The following is a 22,685-nucleotide window of genomic DNA, read 5'->3' as shown; positions in this document are numbered from 1 at the left end:
ATAAACGTATGTATAAAGACTGGAGAGAATATAATCTTTTTTTGTCTTCATTTACAGACCATCAAAAAGATGGCACGTTAGCAGCATTACAGACATCCTCAAAACCAACGCTGCTCCCTTCTGCATCTTCAGCATATTTCCCTGGACAGTTACCAAATAGTTAATCCTAGTGTCATCTTTTACTTCTTATTGAAACTTTAGAAATTCAGGTGGTTTAAAAATATATAAACAACATTAACAGATCAAATCCTTAACAAGCAAGTTTTAAATTTTACTTGAGCAACTATTTGAGACTGGATCTTTTAAGTACTACTGTCATTTATGGCAGACAGTTTAGAGGAGCAAATTTGTACTTGAGAACTGGTGAAGATTCAGAGTAAATGACACTCTTTAGTTTGTGAACATGGTATTTTATAGAATAATAGTATGAACTTTATTAAACTACTCCTTAGAAGTTCTTAGAAATTCTAAGGAAAGAATTGATCTTTATAAGGGACATTCTAATCATATTGAATATCTGTGTTAATGAAAACTTGTTCAGACATAATGGGAAACCAAAGAATGCTAATAATTCATTTTATCATTTTCATTGGTCAAATGTTTTAAATTTGCCATCTAAGAATTATGAGGGAAGATGATTATCTCCTAAGATATCTGTTATGAATGATACGTACAGAAAAGGGAAAAGTCCTAAAATTACCTTTAATGAATTAAATCCTTCATAGCAAATCATTTTCCTTGAAACCTTTATCTGTTGAATAAGTCTGTTAGTAATTTTGATAAATTCATTTTAAAAATAACTTGGATAGTTATTTTCAAGACCAGATTAGGTATAAATTGCTTTAGTCATTTGAGCTGCAAGTTTACAGGATTTTATTGCTTCCTGGAAGTCTATACCCATCCAGTTTTTCTCTTTCATTTGGAGTTTTTATTAGTTTTTTTATGCTGTTAAATTTGTATTACTGGAATTTTGTTTTAAAAATTAGTACTGTACAAAATCTTGACTATAAGAGCATCATGAATATTCACTGTATTTGCTTTATTTCAAAATGGGTTTAAGGTTTGCTTAATAAAGTAGGAAAAATGAGTAACTTAGAAATTAAAACTTTCTTCTCTTCCCTGTAAGTTTCAAGTAAGAATTGTTTCCTGGAAAAAATTAGGTGGTTTTTAAAATTCACCCAGAATCATAGAGCCCCATTTTTTTCCTGTTGACAACCATCCAATAGAGTAGCATTCTCTTAAGAAACGTCTACGTCAATTTTTACTTGCAAAGGTTAATGCTCACGTGACCTTTTAAAAATTATTTTCAAGGACCATATTATACAGATGAAGCATTTGAAGATATTAATGATATACCAGCAATTCCATGGTTAGACAAAGAATCTTTGCTAATTTTTTAATGAAGCCATGATATTGAGTCTCATACTTGAAACTGTGCTGGCAATGGCAAGCTGTCTTAAAAAGGGAACTAATCTAAAAAAATTTAGTAACTGTTATTAGTTATGTACAGTTCTTTCCTCATTTAGATAAATTACGTTAGTAAGAATACTTGGTTACAGTAATTTGAAAGCACTTACAAATAATCTGAAAGAAGCCTGCTGGCAATATAATGTTCTTATAAATACTATGTCTCACACACAAACACACACACACACTGCCCAAAAAACAAAAATGTATACACATTTTAAGAAAGGAAAAAACTGTATTAAAATTGTGATAATAAATACCAATAACAAAAGATGAATACAAGTCACATTTGACTTCTGTAATTACAAGAAGTGCTCAAAGTGGTTACCATCAGCATCCAGACACTTCTGATTATAGCGAACTACTGCTTGAGCAACACTGACCAGTGTCCACTTGTAGACATTTTTTTGGCACTCCCCCTCCCCCAGCCAGAGTGTGTGTATATATAAAAAACTTTATAGACAGGGTTTGGATGGCATACATGACATATAGGTCGCTCTTTTTTTTTTTTAAACAAATATTCTCTTCCATATCCACACATGGAAAATCAGGAGAATTTCCAAAAATTTGGATAGAGACCACTTCGATGTTAACTTGCTAAAGACTTTTCTTTGTGTTAGATGTATATATATATATATAGACTTTTGAGTGTGCTACTTCTTTGCTCTACCTCTTAAAGTTTTATTTGAAATTGTTTTGCAGTGTAAATTATACATGTGTTAATCAAAATGTTGCATTTAATGTATTTCTGTAAACTGTGAGCTTGGTTAATAAATATTATTTGGGGAGTATGATATGCAAAAAGTATATAAAAACAAATAGGATTGATTTACAACATATCTGCTTAGAAAATTCATTAATTTATAGACTAAGTTTTCATTTGTCTTTCTACAAGAGTATTTTATAATGAAGGAAAAGAAATGGATTCAAAGAGGAGGTATAAAGCTTTGATTTGTTACTGTAAAAATGATGATGTTAACAAAGCCAAAACAGGCTCTATAGGGAATCACAGATCAAGACTTTCTTTTAAAAAAAAAAAAATCATTAAAATATTTAATTTTATTAACAGAATATTTACATTTCTTTTAAGACCTTATTTAACCATAGTGAATGTTCCAAGTTTAAAAAGCATTAAGCAATAACCACACACAAGATGAAAACAGTGGAAACTATACAATACTTTATGTACAATTTTTACAAAGTAACACTTTTTTAAATAATATAACTGGACACAAAAATATACACTTTAGAGAAATTCACATCAGTAATTGTATAAAGCTCTCTTCTAGGGTCCTGAAAATTTAGGACAAACATTAGCTCTGTAAATAAAGTGTTACTGTGACAGTCCTGAAAGGCCACTATATATATTTATCTACATATAGATATCACATTGACATTTTCAAGGCTACCAGCTTTACTATATAATTTTTAGATTATGTATTCAAGTGTTGAGGTTCTTATGATTATGCAAACATTAAAAGAATAGTGGTGTAAGTAATTGGGGAACAAATTCGAGCCAACATGTAGATTTACAGGCTCTAAACACCCCAACTTAAAATCTACATGGCTGCTATTTTCTTATTTAAAAACAGTAGTGACTAATGTTTAAAATAAAATTACTACAAAATAAGCCTGAAACATGATTCAGATTTAGTACAATTTTCTTAAGCGTTTTTTTAATTCAAACAATTCATTTACCATTTCTTTCCTTTAGTGCATCTGCATTAAGGCTTTGATTTATTATTTGACCCAAGTTTTTACAATAAAATCTGACTCAAGGTTTTACAATGTTAAAAACGAACAGGTCTACAACCGTATACTATCTATTCTGTCTCACTGCGAGTCAGCATAAATAGAGTTAAAGCTCAACACCTGAAGGAAATGGTAGCAGAGACATTGCTAGTATCTAAGAAGTTACATATATAGTTTTTAATTAAAGGATGTGTAATAAAACAAATAGCTTAGTGGCAAGAAATTGGTGCTAATAAACAAAAGGTTTCTTTTCAAAAGAAACTGTAACATCTTTGGAAAACTGTGGTGGTTCTTTAGTTCCCATTTAGTTCCCACGGAGTTCATGCAGATACATTTCTTAAGACAATCTTAAAAGTACATTGTAGATGGAAATGGAATGTACATCCACAACTACAGGTGAAACTAAGACCTGGGTGCTGATAGAAAAGTCTTCCTGATTTCGGGCGTCACACATTTGTGTCCTGGAGCAAAGGTTCTTTGGCCTCTCCTGGTGCTTGTGTACTATGAGGATGGCTGTGACCGCCACAGTGCTTTCTCCAGCTGCTGGACCGTAAGCTTAAATTGGTATGTTCCGGAATAAACAAGGCAACAAGCAGAGCCAGCAGTACCGAACAGGCTCCAAAGAGAAACGGGGGACCAGGGATGATGGAATTCTAGGGGAGAAAAACAGTACGATTTTTACACAAGCATCTTTGCTCATAAGAGACTGCTTATCTTTTAGTAATAACTGATTGCTATGAATTACAAGCCAGTGGCAACTCTTTCATCATTAGTTACAAAAACATTCCCTTTCAGGAGAAAGGGATACTATCACAGTCTTAATATAAAATTCTGGGGATAACAACTGACCCAAGAAACAGCCAAAAGATTTTTTTAAAAAACAGCCTGTGCAAAAATATATTGTCACTTGCAGCATAAAATCGGAACACATTCTATGAGCCTTCACTTAATTTGTTAGTTCCAGAGGAAAACAGAAAAGGAAGATCTCAAAAGTAATATCAAATAGCATAGAACATTAACTACAGTAGCAGAATCAATGACCATTGTTCTTTGTTTAAAACGTTAATTATGCTCTAGTGATTGAAAGTGTGGAAAACACAATGTGTGACCAACGGAAGTATCAAACAGACCTTTGTTTTAGCCCGAAATTACATTCATTCTTAGCAAAAAAATTGCACTGCCAGTTTTACCTGTGTGGAGCCTACAAACATTTGTATGTAAAACTCGTCTTAGCTAGTTGGAAGATTAGTGCAGAATTCTGCTAACTAAGCAAGGAAACTGATGAGCAGTCTGTAATGGCTAAAATGATGTTTGCCGTTAGCGTTTAACGTTGTCATGAGGAAGTGCGTTTGGCAAAGCAGTGAATAGAGGTGCTCAGCAGCAGCTGAGGGCATCGAGCCAGGAGACTTGGGCGTCACGGCGTCTCAGAAGAGAGACAAGTAGGACAGACAACTAGTTGTTACCTATGCCACTAGTGTAATATGACAAACTAGAATATTTAAATTATTTTTAATTCTTGAAGGGAAAAAAGGTACGCACAGCCAATTTCACAAAGGTGTATACAGAACACAGTCCCTTACTCTGTGTGTTTTAAGTGTTTCAGTCGATCTAAAATAAGAATGTCAGATGATAGCTTTCATGACCAAAAACCATATATCATTTTTTAATCCAGCCACATGAACTATATTTTTATGACGTGAATGAAAAATCACCTGTTCAGAGTGGTGCTGTGGGCTTGTGTTTGTTCCTAAGTCTGTTCCTGTCATTGGCAGTTCTTTGAGTTCCACGTGGAATATATAGAAAATGAATCCATAGAGCGCTGGTCCCAGACCATTGCACAGTCCTCGAATTCCTGTTATCATTCCTTGAACAACACCTAAATTATTGAAATAAATGACCACTTAGTACACCACTGATTTTTTTCCTACCCTAGAACCAGTGCACATCATCTAAAACCAAAGCTTTTATCAGACACTAGCAATTTACTGCAAATGGTATTAAACATTACTTAGAGGCCATCAGCTCTACAAAGTGTAGTAACCCAACTGATGGTGAGCTCAGGTACACCCATACAGAGGTCTAACATGGAAACAAGTGGACAAAAGCACTTTATTTCCCTTTAAAAATTCCCTGGCTAAAAATCAGGCATGAGTTCACAAGCACAACTTTTAAACTGTCCCCAAGCAGCTATGTAAGTCCTTATTTTATCAAATATAAACTTTTTATAGGTTGGTATTTATCTCTGGGAGTCTTCTCTCAAATTTAAAATGCAACTTGCTTCCCTTCCTCATTTATCAATCAAGTGGTCACTGTCACTCTTTTGTAATACCTTTTTTTCCTTATGTCTAGATATCCTTTTCAAAGAATTATCAGCATTTCAAGAATATTCCCACGACAAAGCACAAGACAATAAAAATGTTTGCCATGTCTTTAGATAGCTGAACCCATAAGATTTAATAAAAAGTTATGTATGTATCTGTAGGTGGCTAGCACATCATAGCAAATAAGTGGTTAGTAAATACAAGGTAGTCACATACTCAAAGTGAGAAACGAGGCTATCTAGCGTATCCACCTAAGGAGAGAGAACACAGGATGAGAACATCCTGGATTTAAATAGTTACCACTGATTCCTATCAACTCACCTTGTTGGTCAGCATCAGCAGTTCGGGAGACGAGTGCGCTGACAGCTGGGAAGGTGATGCTGGACATGGCTGCCACGGCCCCCGCGGCCCACATCATCCTGTAACCAAAGCCAACAAATAACTCACTCATGGCCTCCACTGGGCCTGGGTAGGGACAATACTGCTTAGTAACAGTATACCTACATTTTCCCACTGGATCTCGGAAAGGTAAGTAGGTCCTTTCCTTTCCCTCTCTCCCTCCTCCTCTCCCTTCCAATCAATCACTCAAAAGTCTAACTCTTTACCCTTCTAGAAAAAGCCACTTATTCACAGGGGCGGTATGGGGTTTTAATATGAAATTGGTTTATGTACTATGTTACAAACTATAAAAGGACTTGGGTATTATGTCGGGGAGAGTGGTGGAGGTATGTGGAGAATAATGCATAATACTTTGTATTATAAACATCATTTAATGTTTCCAAACATGTGAAACCAGTAACTCTTCAGCAAGACTTGTGGTTCAGTGAGAAGATATAACTGATTTAAATCTTTGGATGTTCCTACTTTGATATTTAAATGTTTTAGATAAACTCAGCATCTTGTAAAAGTTAGACTAGAAAAGCAAACGTGGGCTGGCCCGGTGGCTCAGGTGGTTGTAGTGCCATGCTCTTAACGCAAAGATAACCGGTTTGATTCCCACATGGACCAGTGAGCTGCGCCCTCTACAGCTAAGACTGTGAACAACAGCTCTCCCTGGAGCTGGGCTGCCGTGACCTGGGAGGTTTGGCTTGAGCTGCTACCGGGCTGCTGAGTGCTGCCACTGGCTACCGTGTGCTGCCATGAGCGGCTGGTGGCTGGCAGCCGGCGTGAGCGGCCAGCAGCCGGTGAGAGCTGCTGTGAGCGGCCAACCTATGACTGGCGACCGACTGCCTCAGTGGGGCGGGGGGCGGGGGGGGGGGCGCGAGGCTCATAATAGCAGCATGGGCCAGGTATTATGAGAAACAACTTGAATCAGAGTGGTGGGGCATGAGGCGGAAGGGGAAAAAAAAAAAAGCAAATGTCCATCAAACACGCCCAAGTCCAAACAAAGACAATGTGTTCAGCTGCATGAAACATTAGTGCAAGCTAGAGTTCAGTCCTGTAACAGCTGAGGACAAAGGCGGACTGTGGACTGACATCAGCGTCCTTATTCCCATCACCCCCTGCAGGAAAGCAGTTTTCCCAGCATAAAACCAGGACCAAAACAACTGGACTTTCTCACATGCTTCTGGTTTGCTGTCAGTAATAAGCAGTCTCTGGCATTACTCAATTTTTTTCTTTCTAACCAGAAAAACAAGGTAAATAACACTAACTTTCAGGGTCTTGTTACTATGGGATTATGTTCTTTTTCCCTAATGACGAATTGATCTAGATATTAAATGCTCATTAGAAATTCAAAGGCTCAATAATCTCATTCAAAAACCCAACCTGTCACTTAGCTATAAAATGTTACCTTTCTATCCTCAAGCCATTCCAGAATATACAAATACACAAGCAAGAGATTTGTATTGTATACATTTTGAAAGAAAAAAAGGCATAGTAAGAGAGACTGAAGTTTAAAGCCTTAGTTGAAAAGCAAATACATACAAAAATGTCAATTATACCTTAAAGTGAAAAAAAAAAAAAATACAAGAGGCAAAAGTTTTTGAAAACATTAATTATACCTACCAAGGTTCTGAACCGAAACCATACCATGCCAGCTGTAATATTTGAAATCCCAGACCCAATAAAATGGTGTTCTTGTTTCCAATTGACCTCATAAGTAAACTCAAGACAATGGTCTGGGAAAAAAGAAAAATCAAAATGGTTTGTCAGAATACAATAAACTTTTTAAAACTAAAAAGAAAAAATATTTGGTGACTTCTTTCAACCTATAATAAAAGAACTATTACACTTTTCTACATTTTGGCTTTTCAGCAACAATTACCCTGAATATATCCAGGTCACACAAGCAGATGAAAGGTCCCTCTGGTCACAGCCAGATTCCGGGAAAAAGTTAGAACACTCAAATAGAAAGGTGAACTTTCTGTTCAGTATATTTCTATTGAGCCCCACTTATACCAGAAGTTAAAACAGTAGGACCAAAGGGTTCTTCTAACTATTTGGAGATCCCTGTTCTATAAAAATTTTTATAGGTCCAAGTTACTCTGAAATACTTAAACAGTATAATGATTCATATATCCTTCACTTAAATTAACCTATTTCTGACATGATGCTTTATGAACAGTAAGTCAGTTTAACAAGTATGATTTGGGAAAAGTATAGTGTAATAACTAAGAACATAGCCTTTGGAAAACAGTCTGGATCATGGCAATTCTTGGCTTAAATGTGTGGCCTAGGCAAGTCACTTCACTCTAAGACTCAGTTTGGTCTCGTAGAAAATGGCCATAATAGTACCTACTTCAAAACTGTCCTGTGAACTTGGACGGTGTGTACATAAAGTGCTTAGCACTGTGACTGGCACATAGTATTTGATGAACAACAGTACAAGCTGATGGGCTTTCCTGCTCCTCCTTTCAAAGCTAAGAGAAATTCTGCAATGATTTGGGGACACTGGAAAATTCATTTTGCTATTCTAATTAAAGTATTAAATATACCATAAGATAGCTAGTAAGTCTACTGAGGAAGAAGTGAAAATAATTCAGGAAATCACTATTTGATGACTAGCTGACACTTTAAATTCACAATCATCAAAGTATAAATTCTTTAAATTGAAACAATCATTTGAGTTTAATCTGATTTAATCACAAATAAGCCAGTAGAAAGCAAATGACTCTTTGAAGGATTCTTTAACAAATAGGAATCATAACTTTCTTCTGAGATTTTCCCTTAAATCAAGTGAGCAAAGGCGTGGAACTTTGTTGGATTACATTCTTCAACCGCAGCCACAAAAGGGAACTCACCTCGAGTAAGCAGCTAACAAAGAAAAACCTGTATATGTGACACTCTTAACTGGAGATACTGATTTCCCCCTGAGGATAGGGACTTTTTTCTCATCTTTTATCACCAGCACCTAGTATAAGTGTGGGAAGCATGTGTGATTTTAAATGTCAATATTCCCAATAATAATGGAACAAATTACTTAGTATATACAGTGCACAAGACAGGAAAAAAATTAAGGTCCCTTAATTTTAATATAACTCATTCTGAACATGAGAGAACGAAGTCCCAAAGGTTAAATGACATGAATTAATTGAAAATAAGCTCAATGACACAGCTAATTAATAGTTAACTGACATCAGCTTTGGTCAGTCATGCCCAACTGCTATTCTAGGTCTGTGGGCAGTGCCTAAGGGTCAGTGAATAGGTCACAGTTCTGATCAGCAGAAACAGATGACCTCACAGTGGAAAAAAGACAGACATAAGCGTACTCATTGAACAAGATAATTCCAGGTTGTAGCTGCTATGAAGAAAATAAGAGTGTGACAGAGGTGCTGCTTGAACCTGGATGGGCAGGGAAGGCCTTTCTGAGGCAACATCTGAGGTGACAGCTGAAAGGGGGGGAGGCGGAGGGAGTTAATGTGAACGTCTGGGAGAAGAGAGCATGCTGGGCGTGACAGCGAGTGCAAAGGTCGTGGACTGACGAGGACCTTTGAACAACATGGAGAATAGAGGAAAATGAGGTCATGTCGAGTCTAGATTTTATTCTGGGAGCAACAGAAAGTGAATTTTATACAGAACTCTGACTAAATTTCCACTTTACAAAAATTATGCTGCTGAGTGGCAAATGAGCGGTAGGGAGACAGCTATGTAATGGGATGGCGGCTACTGGCACGCCCAGACTGGGTTCCTAGAAGGAGACGGTGAGAAAGGCTGCGAAGCAGAATGTTATTTTGGAGACAAAGGTGACACTATGATATGAGGGACTGGATGTGGGGTAAGCGGAAAGAAACGAATCAAGACTGACGCCTAGTTTTCTGGCCCCAACAACTGAGAAGCTACTGATACCACTAAAGGACATGAGCGGCCCTTGGAGGAAGCAAGCCAGATTTCAGGTTCGGCCATGGCAAGTTTGAGATGCTAGCAGATGTGTTAGAAAGGAGCTCAGGAAGTGGCTGGCATGCATCTGAGAATCATCAGCATATAGAGGACTACATGAGAGCATCAAGGAAGAGAAATGTAACCTAACTATTACATATCCATGGAATTACGTAAACATTTATTTAGTGCAAGTGTTATGAATCCATGCCTACTGGTGCCAAGGCAGTGATGGGACCTATGGCAAACCAGAGAGTACAGGCCTCACAAGGGTCAACCACTTGGCTCCCACGGGAAAGTAGGACAGCGGAAGGGAGGCAGAAAGGACACAGGGACAAAGGCCCAAGGGCAGGCAATCAAATGAACAGATGTGAATGGCAGCCACAAGCAGCTGATCTTCACCTGAGCAGTCAGCGGGGCAAGTCATTTTCAATTGTAACCTTCACATACATGAGAATACAAGATAATCTTCTACCTTTTGTGCTCTATATATTCTTAATATTTATTTTAGTTCACATGACACAAAAATGCATTTATCAATATTTACATTGAGGAGACATACTCCTATTCACCTGTTTTTGAACTAGTTTCTCATTTTAAAATGTAATTTTTCATCTCAAAACCTATGTTTCTGTGTAGGCCCCAAAAGTGAAATGGGTCCATATTCCTTGTGGACCGTGTTTCTATAGCGACATCTGCTGTGCCTTCAGCCCTGGCTGGGTCGTGGCTCCTTCCTGCCCTTGACAACTCACAGGCCCCTGGGCCACAGTGCTCTCCAACACAAACCCCACCATGCCCACTCCCTGCAGTCACGTCTGCCCTTCCAGATTCTGAGGTCTTAGGGCTGGTGTCCACCCTGTCCCCCTTGTGCCAGCTGCCATCTGCTGAGCAGAGGGAAAGTTTCCTCCAAAGCACCTGCAGCTCATCACTCGCGCAGTCCACAGTATTACTGCCTGAATTTAGTAGTGGTCTACAGCTTCCATGATCAGTTATGTATGAAACGGAACTTACAACCTTACAGCTATTCCTCTCTCAACTGTCATTACAGTGAATGCTACCCTGTTCTCTTCACTAAATCTGAAACAAAATATTAGCAAATCTAATCTCAGCAATGTATGAAAAAGATAATAAATCATGACTAGGTTGGCTTTATCCCAGGATTCAAGGTCGGCTTAACACATCAAGCTCTATTCTTATTACTTATACATTTTCTTTTGTGTTACGCTTCAGAAAGGTGTTTTCTTAAAAAGCTATTTAATATGTAGACAACAACGTATTTTTCTCCGAAGTTGAAGAGCACATTTCAAATAGCCAGGAATGAATATTTAAATGCAATGTTTTTCCAGATCAATATTTTTCAGGATAAAATTGAAATTAAAAATAGTACTAATATTCAATGCCATTTGTATGCATGTGTGGGGCTACGAGGGAGGTATATTATACAATTTCAACTTGGAAGTTTATCACTAAACCTACCAAAAATTAATGATAATATCTGCAGAAGGAGCCCTACTAAGAGATGGTCAAACACCCAAAAGTCCAATTAAACAGACTCTAACTTCCATTTTCTTAAAAGTAGAATGAAAGAAAGCTGAGATCTAGTAGACTGGATCTAAGATGGGAAAAAGTGTTAAATCATCTGCAGAGTCTAGAAGCAGCAAAGCCAAAAATTAAGGAATGGGCAGGGCTTATTCACAGAAAGGAGAAAGACTTGAGTGAGAAAAAAAATTCTGGTCACTAGAGAAGAATTTCTTATGGAACAGAGATAGTTTGTAGACCATGATGAAATATCTCCTAAGAAAATCCAAATTCTTCTTCATCAAACCACCACTAGTTACCATCTGGGTTTCCAGATTGATACTTTCGTGTGATTCCTCGACTCAGAACCCTCCAATGGCTTCCTGTTCTTCCTGTCCAGTCTGACGATGCCCTGCAACGCCCCACTGGGTCTGTCCCCTCCACGTCTGGGTCTTCATTCGTAACAGTCTCTCATTCACTCCACCTGAGCCAGACCAGCCCCCAGGCTGTTTCCTGTACATGCCAGGTACAGTCTCTCCTTAGTTTATTTCTGTTCCTGCTGCTTAGAATTTTCTTCCTCCAAATAATCCTATGGCTTGTTTCTCATTCCTTTGAGTCTCTGCTCAAATGTTGTCTTTTACAGCAAGGCCTTTCCAATCCTCCCAGAAAATAACACCCTGCCCCCAGTCACTCTCTACATCCCCTGAACCCTTTTTCTTTATAATCCTCGTCACACCTGCTACATTTAAGCTGACATTATTATTGTTCTGTCTTATTCCATGAAAGTGCAATAAACTCGTTCCACTGCACATCCCCAGTGCCTGACACACGGTAAGTATTCAGTAAGTATGTGTTGTAAGAGAACGGAGCTAATACAAAATTTCTGACTTTATGCAGGTGTATAACCTAGTATAAATCAATAAACTGTCTTCCTGGTGTATATATCGTATGTTGATTGTGTCAGTCCCAAGAATCTAATCAATACTAGCTACCTAACAAAATTAAGTTTCTGAGCCTATAAACCACAGATCCTGACACTGGCGAATCCACACCAAGATAGCATCACTTGAGGCCCCATTTGGATGGCCAGCCGGGGTCAACCCTCTATGACATTACTCTAAGTAAAAAGAAACTCACCTGTGCAATAATGGAAAGAATGCCAAGGACTGCTATAAATGCTGCAACACTTTCTGGTGAAAATTTCATTATCTAGACGGTTTCCAGAAAAAGTTACATTAGTAAATAAGAAAGCACAGCAAATACCATACTAATGCAGCTACTTGTATATTAACATTAAATGGACCAGGGGGAAAAAAATCATTTGTAACAGAAGAATTCTTCAGAGGAAGAATCTGGCTTTCACTGAGAACCAAAATTATACCAAGGGTTAACACACTAAAAATAATACTTCCTTAAGTTAAATAAATCTAAATCCCTTAGTTTAGATTTACTAAATTGGAGACAGCTATCAAGCACTAAGAATCCATTTTACAAATAAATATTGCACTGTTTAGTGCTTTTTACAGGTATTCAATTTCTGCCTACCAAGGTTTGTATCAAGGAGAAAAGACTCATGCTCTCATTTGGCTAGCTGCTTTACTAATATATATGCTAAATCACAAAGAAACTTCTGGAGCAGGTGAATGGATGAAAGCATCCCATCACCTCCATAAACAACACAGGAACACACTCAAACCACATACTGTGACAAGGAAAACTGTACCTTTCTGCCGAAGCCCAAAGTCTTAATAGAGATGTGTAAGGAACATCAGCCACACTAAATTGGAACTTAATTCCAGGGAGCTGTTATTTACAAAATGGAAGTCATTTTTAAAGTTCTCTGCTATTCTAGCTTTCTTGAGATTAAATATTTGTGTTGTTATGGCACTAAATAATGCCAAGACAAGTCCACCTTAGTAGAATAGGATTTACCTGTCTGAGATATAAAAAAAAGCTGGAATATTGGCCTGCCTCCGGAAGGTAGGAGAGAAACACCGTAATGCAGATCAGCAGCACTATGGAATCCTGGCCCACTTTTTTTAAGGACTAGAACAAGAAAAAGATGGATATAAAGTTTTATAATAAAATACTGAACTATGCAAATATCTTTTGACAGTGTACATACAAACACCTAGTTGTCTTTTTTTTTCAGTTTATTTCATCTTCCCCAAACTATTCTCAAAGATATTCCACAATATTTTTTGAAAATCTATCAAGACGTTCTCCCCAAAGTAACACATACAACGAAATATCATTGCTGCACTGAACCATGCATTTACTTTTTTGCCAAAGAGAAAGGATAAGTATAAGCGTACGGCAAAGGGGTCGGCCTGTTCCCAGGAAATGGGTGCTCCCCATGACGCTGGCCGCATCTTCTCAGGCAGCGACTCTGGCACAGCAACAAGGATAAAACAAATATCCAGCAAGGCTATCGCTGTGGCCAGGACCACCACTAAGCTATCCCCATACACACGTCCAAGGTAAGCTCCAATTGCAGGGCTGGTTACCAAACTTGCAGCAAATGTTGCTGAAACCTGAAACAAATCAAGGTCAAAAGAAGAGATTAGTCAGGACACCCTGACTCCTTTACTTCAACAACACAAACTTTGATTTGTCAGTCCTCCTGCTCCATTGGGCCCTCCTTTTCCTGCTCCTACCTGTGGCATTTCCTTATACTTTCTTCTCTTGCAGGAAGGGAAAAGAACTAGATTGTTAACTAAAAAATACGTAATAGCCTCCAAGACAGTGGTTTCAAACTTTTTTTGGAGCCCTCTGTTGAAATAAAGAATCTCCAGGTAAAACAGACTTAAAAATAAACAAAAAAACTTGTTTAGCTGAGGAAGGGCTGGGGGCCTAGAACATTGTCCAAATGCCCCCACCCCGACTGTCAGTCATGCTAGTCCGGGTTACCTCTACACCCTCAGTGCTCTGTGAAAGAAGCCCAAAAAACAATGCTCTAAGGAAATCCAATGTCACTGTGATTTTGCCCCAATATTAAAATTAAAATTAAATGAATGCTTACCCTGACACATATTTAAGCTGGCTGAAATAAACCTTAAAGACATTGAGGTTTACCTTCTTCTCATCAGTAATAGTGGTAAGTCTGGGTACAAAATTGAACTTGGTAATCTTTTTAGTTGGCAAGGTTAGGAAGAATAAGATGTGAACTGAACACATCTCTAACCATGTCTAAACCTCTGAGAAGTCCATACAAGTCTGGTGAAAAGGCAGATTAAAGTAGAGAGGATACAGGGAAAGAAAAGAAAGACAAAGAAAGAAGGAAAGAAGAAAAGAAGGAAAGAAAGGAAGGGAAAGAAAGAAAGAAAGAAAGAAAGAAACCTGTTAATCCCCGACATATCTGGCCTACTGGACAAAATGGCCTGCAAATTAGTACATCTGACATGTGACACTTGATAGAGACTACACTCTTCAGAGAATAATGAATTAATGTTGGAAGTACATGAGCTTCTGCTCCCTACTCTGTGCTTCATTTTTGTTCTGTTTCCATGCCATTCTTGACTTTTGGATGAAGAATTTAAGTTATCACAGAAGTCCTTATTTTGAGTTGTTTATTAATAACTGACCAAGACAAGCAATTCAATTTTCAAAGGTCAATTATTTGACAAGTACATAAAATTCTAATAACTTGACAAGTACATAAAATTCTAACAAAATTCTATCAACCCAAATGTCCATCAATTGGTGAGTGGACAAACAGAACGTAGTGTATCCCATACAACAGAATACTACACAGCAATAAAAAGAAACTACTACTATATGTATCAAGATGGATTAACTGCACAAGACTGTGCTAAGTCAAAGAAGCTAGACATAAAAGACTACATTTTGTATTATTTCATTTATGTGAAATTTCTATTAAAATCAAAACTACAGAGACAGAAAGTAGATTGGTGGTTGCCTGAGGTCAGGGGTGAAGCAGGAAATGATGGTAGATGGGTCGCAGGGAACTTTCTGGGCTGGTGGAAATGTCCTAAAACTAGATTATGGTGGTATTTTGTTATGACAACCCTGGCAAATTAAATACAGTGGGCTGTGGTTTCAGAGGGACCCGGATATGAGCAGAGCTCTGGCACTGGGGTGGAAAAAGGGGCAATGGTTCTCACTGCAAGGGTCAGAGATCCTGAGTGCAAAACAGTGAGCAAAGGTCCACCCAGAGTGCAGGTATTTCATGTCATGTCCCTTCTCCTTGACTCTCCCCATCTGGTAGCCATTTCTTTCTGGTCAGACAGAAAAAGGACCACAATCATTGTCCTCCCTTTTATCTGCATTCAGATTATTTCTAAAAGATTTAAGTTGTGATTTCCTAAAATACATAAAGCCTTCAAGTTGAAAATTATTAATTTCAAAGATTAGACTATGACAAAGTAAATTACTTCAGCAAAAAACAAAAACTGGATTTGGATTGTGGGTTGTAGTCATGGTTGTACAGCTCTATAAATTTACTAAAATTCACTGAATTATACACATCAAATGGATGAATTTTATTGTTTGTAAATTATATCTCAATAAAACTGTTAAAAAAATTCTGACTATTATCAACTCCTTATCATTAAATGTTTACAAATAAAATCAATAGTTCTTTTTCTAAGTTTCTCATTATAGCTGCTTTGATATATGCTCTAAATCAAAGAAACTTCTGGAGCAGGTGAATGGATGAAAGCATCCCCTAGGTATTTCCCCCCCAAACCTCTCAATTCCATGATTCTTTGTTACAGTGTCCTTTGAATCAACGATAGTCTCTTGTAAAACTAAGATTCAGCCTAACACAATATTTAGTCCTTATTTATCAAAAGATGCTTGTCCCGTATTTGCTGAAATTCATCACTGTCCTACTTCTGGCTCTCTGTATATTATTGTGCAAATGTTAACATTTTGTTCCTAGGTTTGATAAAACAGATTATATTGTCATTAACTAGTTAACCAAAACAGTGTCCAGAGAATGGCAAACTACTGCTTATTGGCCCAATCAAGCTAAAAATGATTCTTACGTTTTAAGAGATGTAAACATATACATACAAGCAAAAACAAAAAATACTGAGACAATATGTGGCCCACAAAGCCACAGAAAAGCTTTGCTGATCTGAGCTAGATGTTAAGCCTATTATATTTTAGATTAGCCATTAAATATTAGTATTTTTAAACTCATGATATAGTCAGTAATTCCTTAGTTTTAGTATTCTGTTAAAAATAACTTCTATATGTAAAAATATTCTACTATAATTTCAAATCTGACATGTGTGACTAACAAATACTTACTGAATGAAATCAAAACTTACATCATGGCTTTGTACTGAAAAAATATTTAATGTAGTCTAATGGGATGATTTTATTATGAAATGTATTTTATGCAAATAAAAATCTTGTAATGCAAAGGCCTGCACTCCTTGTATAATGAGATAATTAAAAAACAAGGTGTTTTTCAGCAGATACAAAAGTATAGAATAAACACACATACCAGCCCATAAGCCATACTTCTTTCATGTTCTTGTGTTATATCTGCTACGTATGCAAATACCACAGAGAACGTCACTGCAAAAACCCCAGAAACAGAGATAACAGCAAAGTACCACCTACAATTGAAAGACAATTGACAAGAAATGGTTAGAACAGTTACAATTAGCTTAACCTTCCTTTATTTCTATAGGTAAATTAGAGTAAGAATAGCTCATTTCAGTCACAGCTTACTGTGACAGTTCATGGATCAATTTTTCCATAAATCATAAGTCACAGATATTTTGAAGATAGGGCTACAAGACCCTTCAATAGCAACTCAGCTATTATGCAGGAATACTGTAAATTACATAATGTATTCAGGTCAATCTTTTACCAATCTGCTGAATTTTTAAGTGGCTTTGTTTCTACTAAAAACAGCAACAAACTAAAGTCTATTGTAATTCAATTGTTCCTATTTCCCACAGTACTAACACAAAAAACAAAATCCAGTAAATAAAACTGAGGAACGACTTACTCTATATTTATTTCGAGCCTATATATAGAAACTAGATATTTTTCTGTAAGTTATGCTTAGCTCTTCAAATGTTGGCAAAACTTTTCACATAGACGAAAACTGTATGGTACTGTTCATAAATACAACTGAGAACAGTTACTATAAACAGTGAACAAAAGGTATTTTAAAAAGCAAACTACATTTTGCTATACATGATTCCAAAATATCTGGCTGGGAATAAAAAGTTTCTATCGTAATGCTAATGTTTAGTTTTTTAAAATCATGTGAACTTCAAAATATCATTCCACCAGGATTTTACTGCTTACTAAATTTTTCTAACACACTGCTTTCCACAGCAAATTCTTTGTTCAGTCCCTAGGTTCATTTGATACTACTTCAATTGTGTCATCAGCATTCAACAGGGTTTGGTTTTAGAAGTTGTATCTAACCTATGAGAGGAAGATCCTGCCCCATATATATACCCTTGCCCTTTCTAGATATACCATGGTAATACAACCCATCTATGATACAGAATAATGTTAATATTCTGTGGAAAAGAACATTAGCCAAAGATTAATAAATCTAAAACTAAACTGGGCTCTATAACCTTGGGAAAATCATTCTCTTTGTGAGCTTTCCCTCCCTTCCTCCTCGTGAAGAATCCTGATTTTGATCAGGGTGGCAATGAGCCCGGCCCCAAATAATTAGGAGTGGCATATGCCTGAAATCTGACCAACCAGGCTCAAGCAAAAGCTGGCTGGGAATTCCGTAGTTTCCTTAAAGGACGGCGATGTACTCCTCTTAGCCAGTCCTTCCATCTGGCTGCCTAAAGTGTGAGACACGAGCTGGAGATCAAGCAGCCATCTTGGACAGTAAAGGTGACAGTGGAAGATGACTGGAAGAGCAGTTAGGAAAAAAGAATGGTTCCCTGGAACTGCCATACCAGATCTGAACTGTTCAAGTCCAGACTTCTCTTATATGGGGAGAGAGAAGTAGGTTTCCCTGATTTTAGGCTTTACTGATATATAAAAAAATCTATTTCTAATTAATACAGATAATGATGATTAATTTGTGTTTTTAACATTCTATTCATTCTATTTAACAAAATAAAGTTAGCAACCCTATCCAGTCCCCAAAATATTGTTTTGAAATTTGTGCTGTGCTATCCAAAACCAGGCTAGCCAGTTGCCTACATGCTTCCTATCGCAATACCCAGTTCTATAACCTTTATGAACTATTGGCTTAGCTACTGTATTTTGAAGGGATCTCTCACCAGTGTCAAAGAATACATGTATTAAAAGAATAAAAGTAAAACTTACATAGATAGGATGGCCAAAAAGTGAAATAAATTAGGGAATATTCAGAAAACAATGAACAGAAAGTGACATTTAGTTGCTATAATCTGAATACATACATACCATGGGCTGATCTTCATTAAAGGAATTGGGGCACATGTGAAAAATACTGTTAGCAGCAAGAAGGATTTTCGGCCCCAAACATCAGAAAGAGCACCAATAAGCGGGGCACTGAGGAATGACAATAAACCCTAAAAAAGGTAAATGGAAAAAAATATATACTATGTATACTTATGAGCCAAAAGTAAATCATTTTACTACCAGAGAAGAATTTTAAACAAGTTTATTTCTAAAATAAGTATATCACCAAACTTTAGATAAACAACTTATTTCTTGCCTATATGTAATTTTAAAATTTCCCAAGATTGTCTAGAATTATCTGCAGGGCTCTGGTTGTGTATTAAATATGAAATGTTCTAATGAATTCTCAACTACAGTAACTCCACATTAGCCATTCTAGAAAAAATATCATGTTAATTATTTGTATTTATATCCATAGATATATTTATCTGTTTATAAAATCTGTTGGTCAAATGAAATCAAGAGTATAGAATATGTAGACTAATCAAGATTTTACCATGCTGATACAGTTGTAAGTTATGCATTTTTAAAATACTTCTTTTCTCTTCAATTTATATTCTTGTTCTTAGTTTACAAAAGCATTCAAATCTCTAGAATAAAAATGGCAACACATAAAACACAGGGGAAATCTGCTACGATGTGTGGTTCACCATTATAGATGGTTGGCTATATTTGAGTCAAATTATATTTACAACCCACTTAGTTTAAAAGGTGTTAAGTAATCCCCCAAGATATACTCTAATTGTAAAAATGAACACTTACTAGATTAGTCAATTAAGCAGAATTATATATACATAAATGTATGGGGGGGTTCTATACATGAATATATGTATGTATACATGATTGATCCTACCTTTACTCCTTGAATTAGGCCATTCATCAGAAATGTATGTTTAGGGAAAGTTTCATGTAACACCTAAAGAATGAAAACAAAATAAAAATCTCATGCTACATTTCAGTCTTAGTAAAACTTCTACATTTATATTTTAAAATATTCATTCGTAATACAAATCTAATTTTATTTCAAACAAATTTTCAGATTTATAGGACACTATGAATATAAGTAAATAATACCAAACATTTATATGGCATTTATTATGTATGTCCCAAGGCACTAAATTGGGTACTTTATGTATATTATCTCCTTTAATGTCTCACAATGACCCTATTAATAAACTGATACAAACAGCGGTCAAATGTCTTGTCCAAGATTACACTGTAAGTGGCAAAACTGAAATTGAACACAGGAAGTCAGGCTTGACAGTCCATGCTTTTAATCACTATGCTATTTTGCCTCCCACATATAACTGAATGACTTATAACTCCTTTAGAGATAGGTGTGTATTATCTAAGGAGACTGGGAGAATAAATAGGGAAATTTTAATTGCCAAAAACTAGATCTATTAGGCTAGTGCAAAAGTAACTGCACCAGTTTAAAAGGTTAAAAATAACTGCAAAAACCACAATTATTTTTGCACCAACCTGTTAGAAACCGTGTTTCCCCGAAAATAAGACCTAGCCGGATAATCAGCTCTACTGCATCTTTTGGAGCAAAAATTAATATAGGACCCGGTTTTATACTATATAAGACCCGGTATTATATATTATATTATAACGAGTCTTACATTATACTATATTATAATTTTATTATAATAAAATAAGACCGGGTCTTATATTAATTTTTGCTCCAAAAGACACATTAGAACTGATTGTCCAGGTAGGTCTTATTTTCAGGCAAACACGGAAGATTCCATAAAGAAAAAAAAATCCCAACCTATGAAAGTGTACGAGTATAACAAGCTATTCTATCCTTTCTAAGACCTGTTCTCAAACTACATAGCATCAGTTTGTTCACAAGGTAGCAAGTGAACCTTTGGGAAAGCATTGGTTTAAAAATTGGAGGGAAGGTAACCGAAAAAAATAAAAAGCAGCAGCTACAATTTATAGCCTACATGTCAGAGGCTTTACATACACTGTTTTATTTAATCCTAACAACATTATGAATTAGATAATATTACCACTTTACAGATGAGGCCACTGAGTTCTTGCTTGACTTAAAGTCAATGTTTCTTCCATTATACCATACTGTCTCTCAATAAAGACAACAGAACGGTAATGTGGGGACTAAGAAAGGTGGGGAAATCTCCTTAGGAAGCAAAACTATGCTGAGTGTACTTTCTGACATTTTGCAAGAAAAACATTTGGAAGGATTAGCATGCTCTCTTTTTCAGCTAATCTACTGTCAATAACTAGAGATTTCACAAAAATTAATTCATATGTAAAAACAAAGAAAATTAGAAATGAAATGTTTTAAAAACTTTAAAAAACTTGAGAGTAAATAGTCCTTAAAATATTAAATGCCTTAGGACTGTCTCTGTAGCAAAGGATGCTAAGCCATTTACACAGAAATGTGGCTGGTAGATTTGAGCGTAGGGTCTCAGCTCCACAACATGGACTGTACATTTAGCAGCTTGAATGATCAAACAGTGGTCTAGTATTTCTAGAACCATAGGTCTATTAAAAAAGTAGTCACTTCTTAGCATTACAGATCCTTAGACCTATTGTCTGCCACAAATTCTCTTTATCTAATATGTTATCGCTGATTGAACACCCACTATGAACCAACCATATAGTCATAACCTCTCAAAGTGTTAGACTTCAGTCCTTCAAAATATGTGTCAGTGTAAAATTCTTCTTTGTAGTTAAAGTAAGTCTCCTTGTTGGTAGAGACTTTACCATCCTCCCTTGGGAAGTCTTCCACATAGAACACAGCGTTCTGTAAGCTCTATGAGCTTAAAACAAAGATAATTACAACCACATGAAGAGTAAAAAAAAAAAAAAAAAAGTTTTTTAACTTCACGTTTATTTTAAAAACTAAGGCTATCATAAATTTAAAACCAAGTATTTATTATAATTAATATGTCTTAAGATCAGTTATCTGTTAAATGAATTAAAAAATATCTTTTAAATTTAAAACGATGAAACTTTATACATTTTGAGAGTTACGTATGGTAAGAGTAATACTTATAATACAAATAAAGTGAATTACATCTTCATTCTCATTTTCTCTTTTTATATGAATGTTATGCTGTAACTCTCTAGCAGGTACTATTTATAATCGATTTCAAAACATAAAACAGAAATAGAATGTTTAAAGGTTAACAGACTTTTAGAAACGGAACGAAGTGCTATGGTTTGGTGTCTTCTACCCTGAAGCCCTCTTCCCACACCCTAACACGGGGGTTAAAAATAAGGCTGCCAACAAAGTCAACAACAACTAAACTGGTTAGCAAAAAGCCTCAAAATGAGCAAAATATTTTTTAAAAGCCTACCCTGAACTAATACATTAGTCCTTAATTATTGATATATACTATGTTTGTAAGAGAATCACTTCTAAAGAATACAAATGTCTAACTGAGCCTCACCCTTGAAGATTCTGATTTCAGCAAGACGGGTTGGTAAGGCCTAGGTATTTTGAAAAAACTCCTCAGGTATCACTGATATTCAACTTGTTTTAAAAAAAAAAAAAATCACTGAATTAGTAGCACACTGTAACTGCTGAAAAAAAGTTCATCTCTGGTTGGCAAAATGAGTCCTAATACGGAAGGTAAAGCCTACCCTGAAGCCAAGAGCTCTAATCAAACTGTTGGCTTGGAGGAGTGGGTAGGACTGCAGAACTTTCACGTCCTTACACATTTCCATGCTTAATGTTTTAGAACAAGGCATACATCACATATCTAACTATAAAAAAGCATTATATATTATATATAAAGATTTATACATGTGTGTCCATGCACAATTTTCCTTAGTGATGTTTCAACGATTCTTGGTGTTCCAATGTGCAAAGGCCAAAGTACCTGAAAGTCCCTAGAGCATAACAAACCTCAGCATTCAGAGACAACCTAA

General features: G+C 36.2%; 2 protein-coding genes across 3 annotated transcripts in view; one reads left to right on the top strand and one right to left on the bottom strand.

Annotated features, from left to right (window-relative positions):
- SASS6 (SAS-6 centriolar assembly protein) overlaps positions 1-1,747 on the top strand; it is a 35,773-nt gene extending 34,026 nt beyond the window's left edge. For both annotated transcript variants that reach the window (XM_033092838.1, XM_033092839.1), the window contains exon 17: positions 58-1,747. In XM_033092838.1, the coding sequence (XP_032948729.1) occupies positions 58-164 (107 nt within the window). In that variant the 3' untranslated portion in view covers positions 165-1,747. The remainder of the gene's footprint in view (positions 1-57) is intronic.
- A 751-nt stretch (positions 1,748-2,498) lies between these two features.
- The window catches only part of MFSD14A (major facilitator superfamily domain containing 14A), a 38,408-nt gene continuing 18,221 nt past the window's right edge, over positions 2,499-22,685 (bottom strand). The window contains exons 3-12 of the mRNA XM_033093152.1: positions 19,633-19,695; positions 18,762-18,889; positions 16,852-16,966; positions 13,691-13,909; positions 13,308-13,421; positions 12,513-12,584; positions 7,548-7,660; positions 5,862-5,959; positions 4,932-5,095; positions 2,499-3,872 (exon numbers count right to left, since the gene is read on the bottom strand). Coding sequence (XP_032949043.1) covers positions 3,666-3,872; positions 4,932-5,095; positions 5,862-5,959; positions 7,548-7,660; positions 12,513-12,584; positions 13,308-13,421; positions 13,691-13,909; positions 16,852-16,966; positions 18,762-18,889; positions 19,633-19,695 — 1,293 coding nt within the window. The 3' untranslated portion in view covers positions 2,499-3,665. The remainder of the gene's footprint in view (positions 3,873-4,931; positions 5,096-5,861; positions 5,960-7,547; positions 7,661-12,512; positions 12,585-13,307; positions 13,422-13,690; positions 13,910-16,851; positions 16,967-18,761; positions 18,890-19,632; positions 19,696-22,685) is intronic.

The sequence above is a fragment of the Rhinolophus ferrumequinum genome, chromosome 22 (assembly GCF_004115265.2).
Source record: "Rhinolophus ferrumequinum isolate MPI-CBG mRhiFer1 chromosome 22, mRhiFer1_v1.p, whole genome shotgun sequence".
NCBI lineage: Eukaryota > Metazoa > Chordata > Mammalia > Chiroptera > Rhinolophidae > Rhinolophus > Rhinolophus ferrumequinum.
Note: the sequence above shows the minus strand (reverse complement) of the source record. Positions and strands in the feature narration are given on the sequence as shown.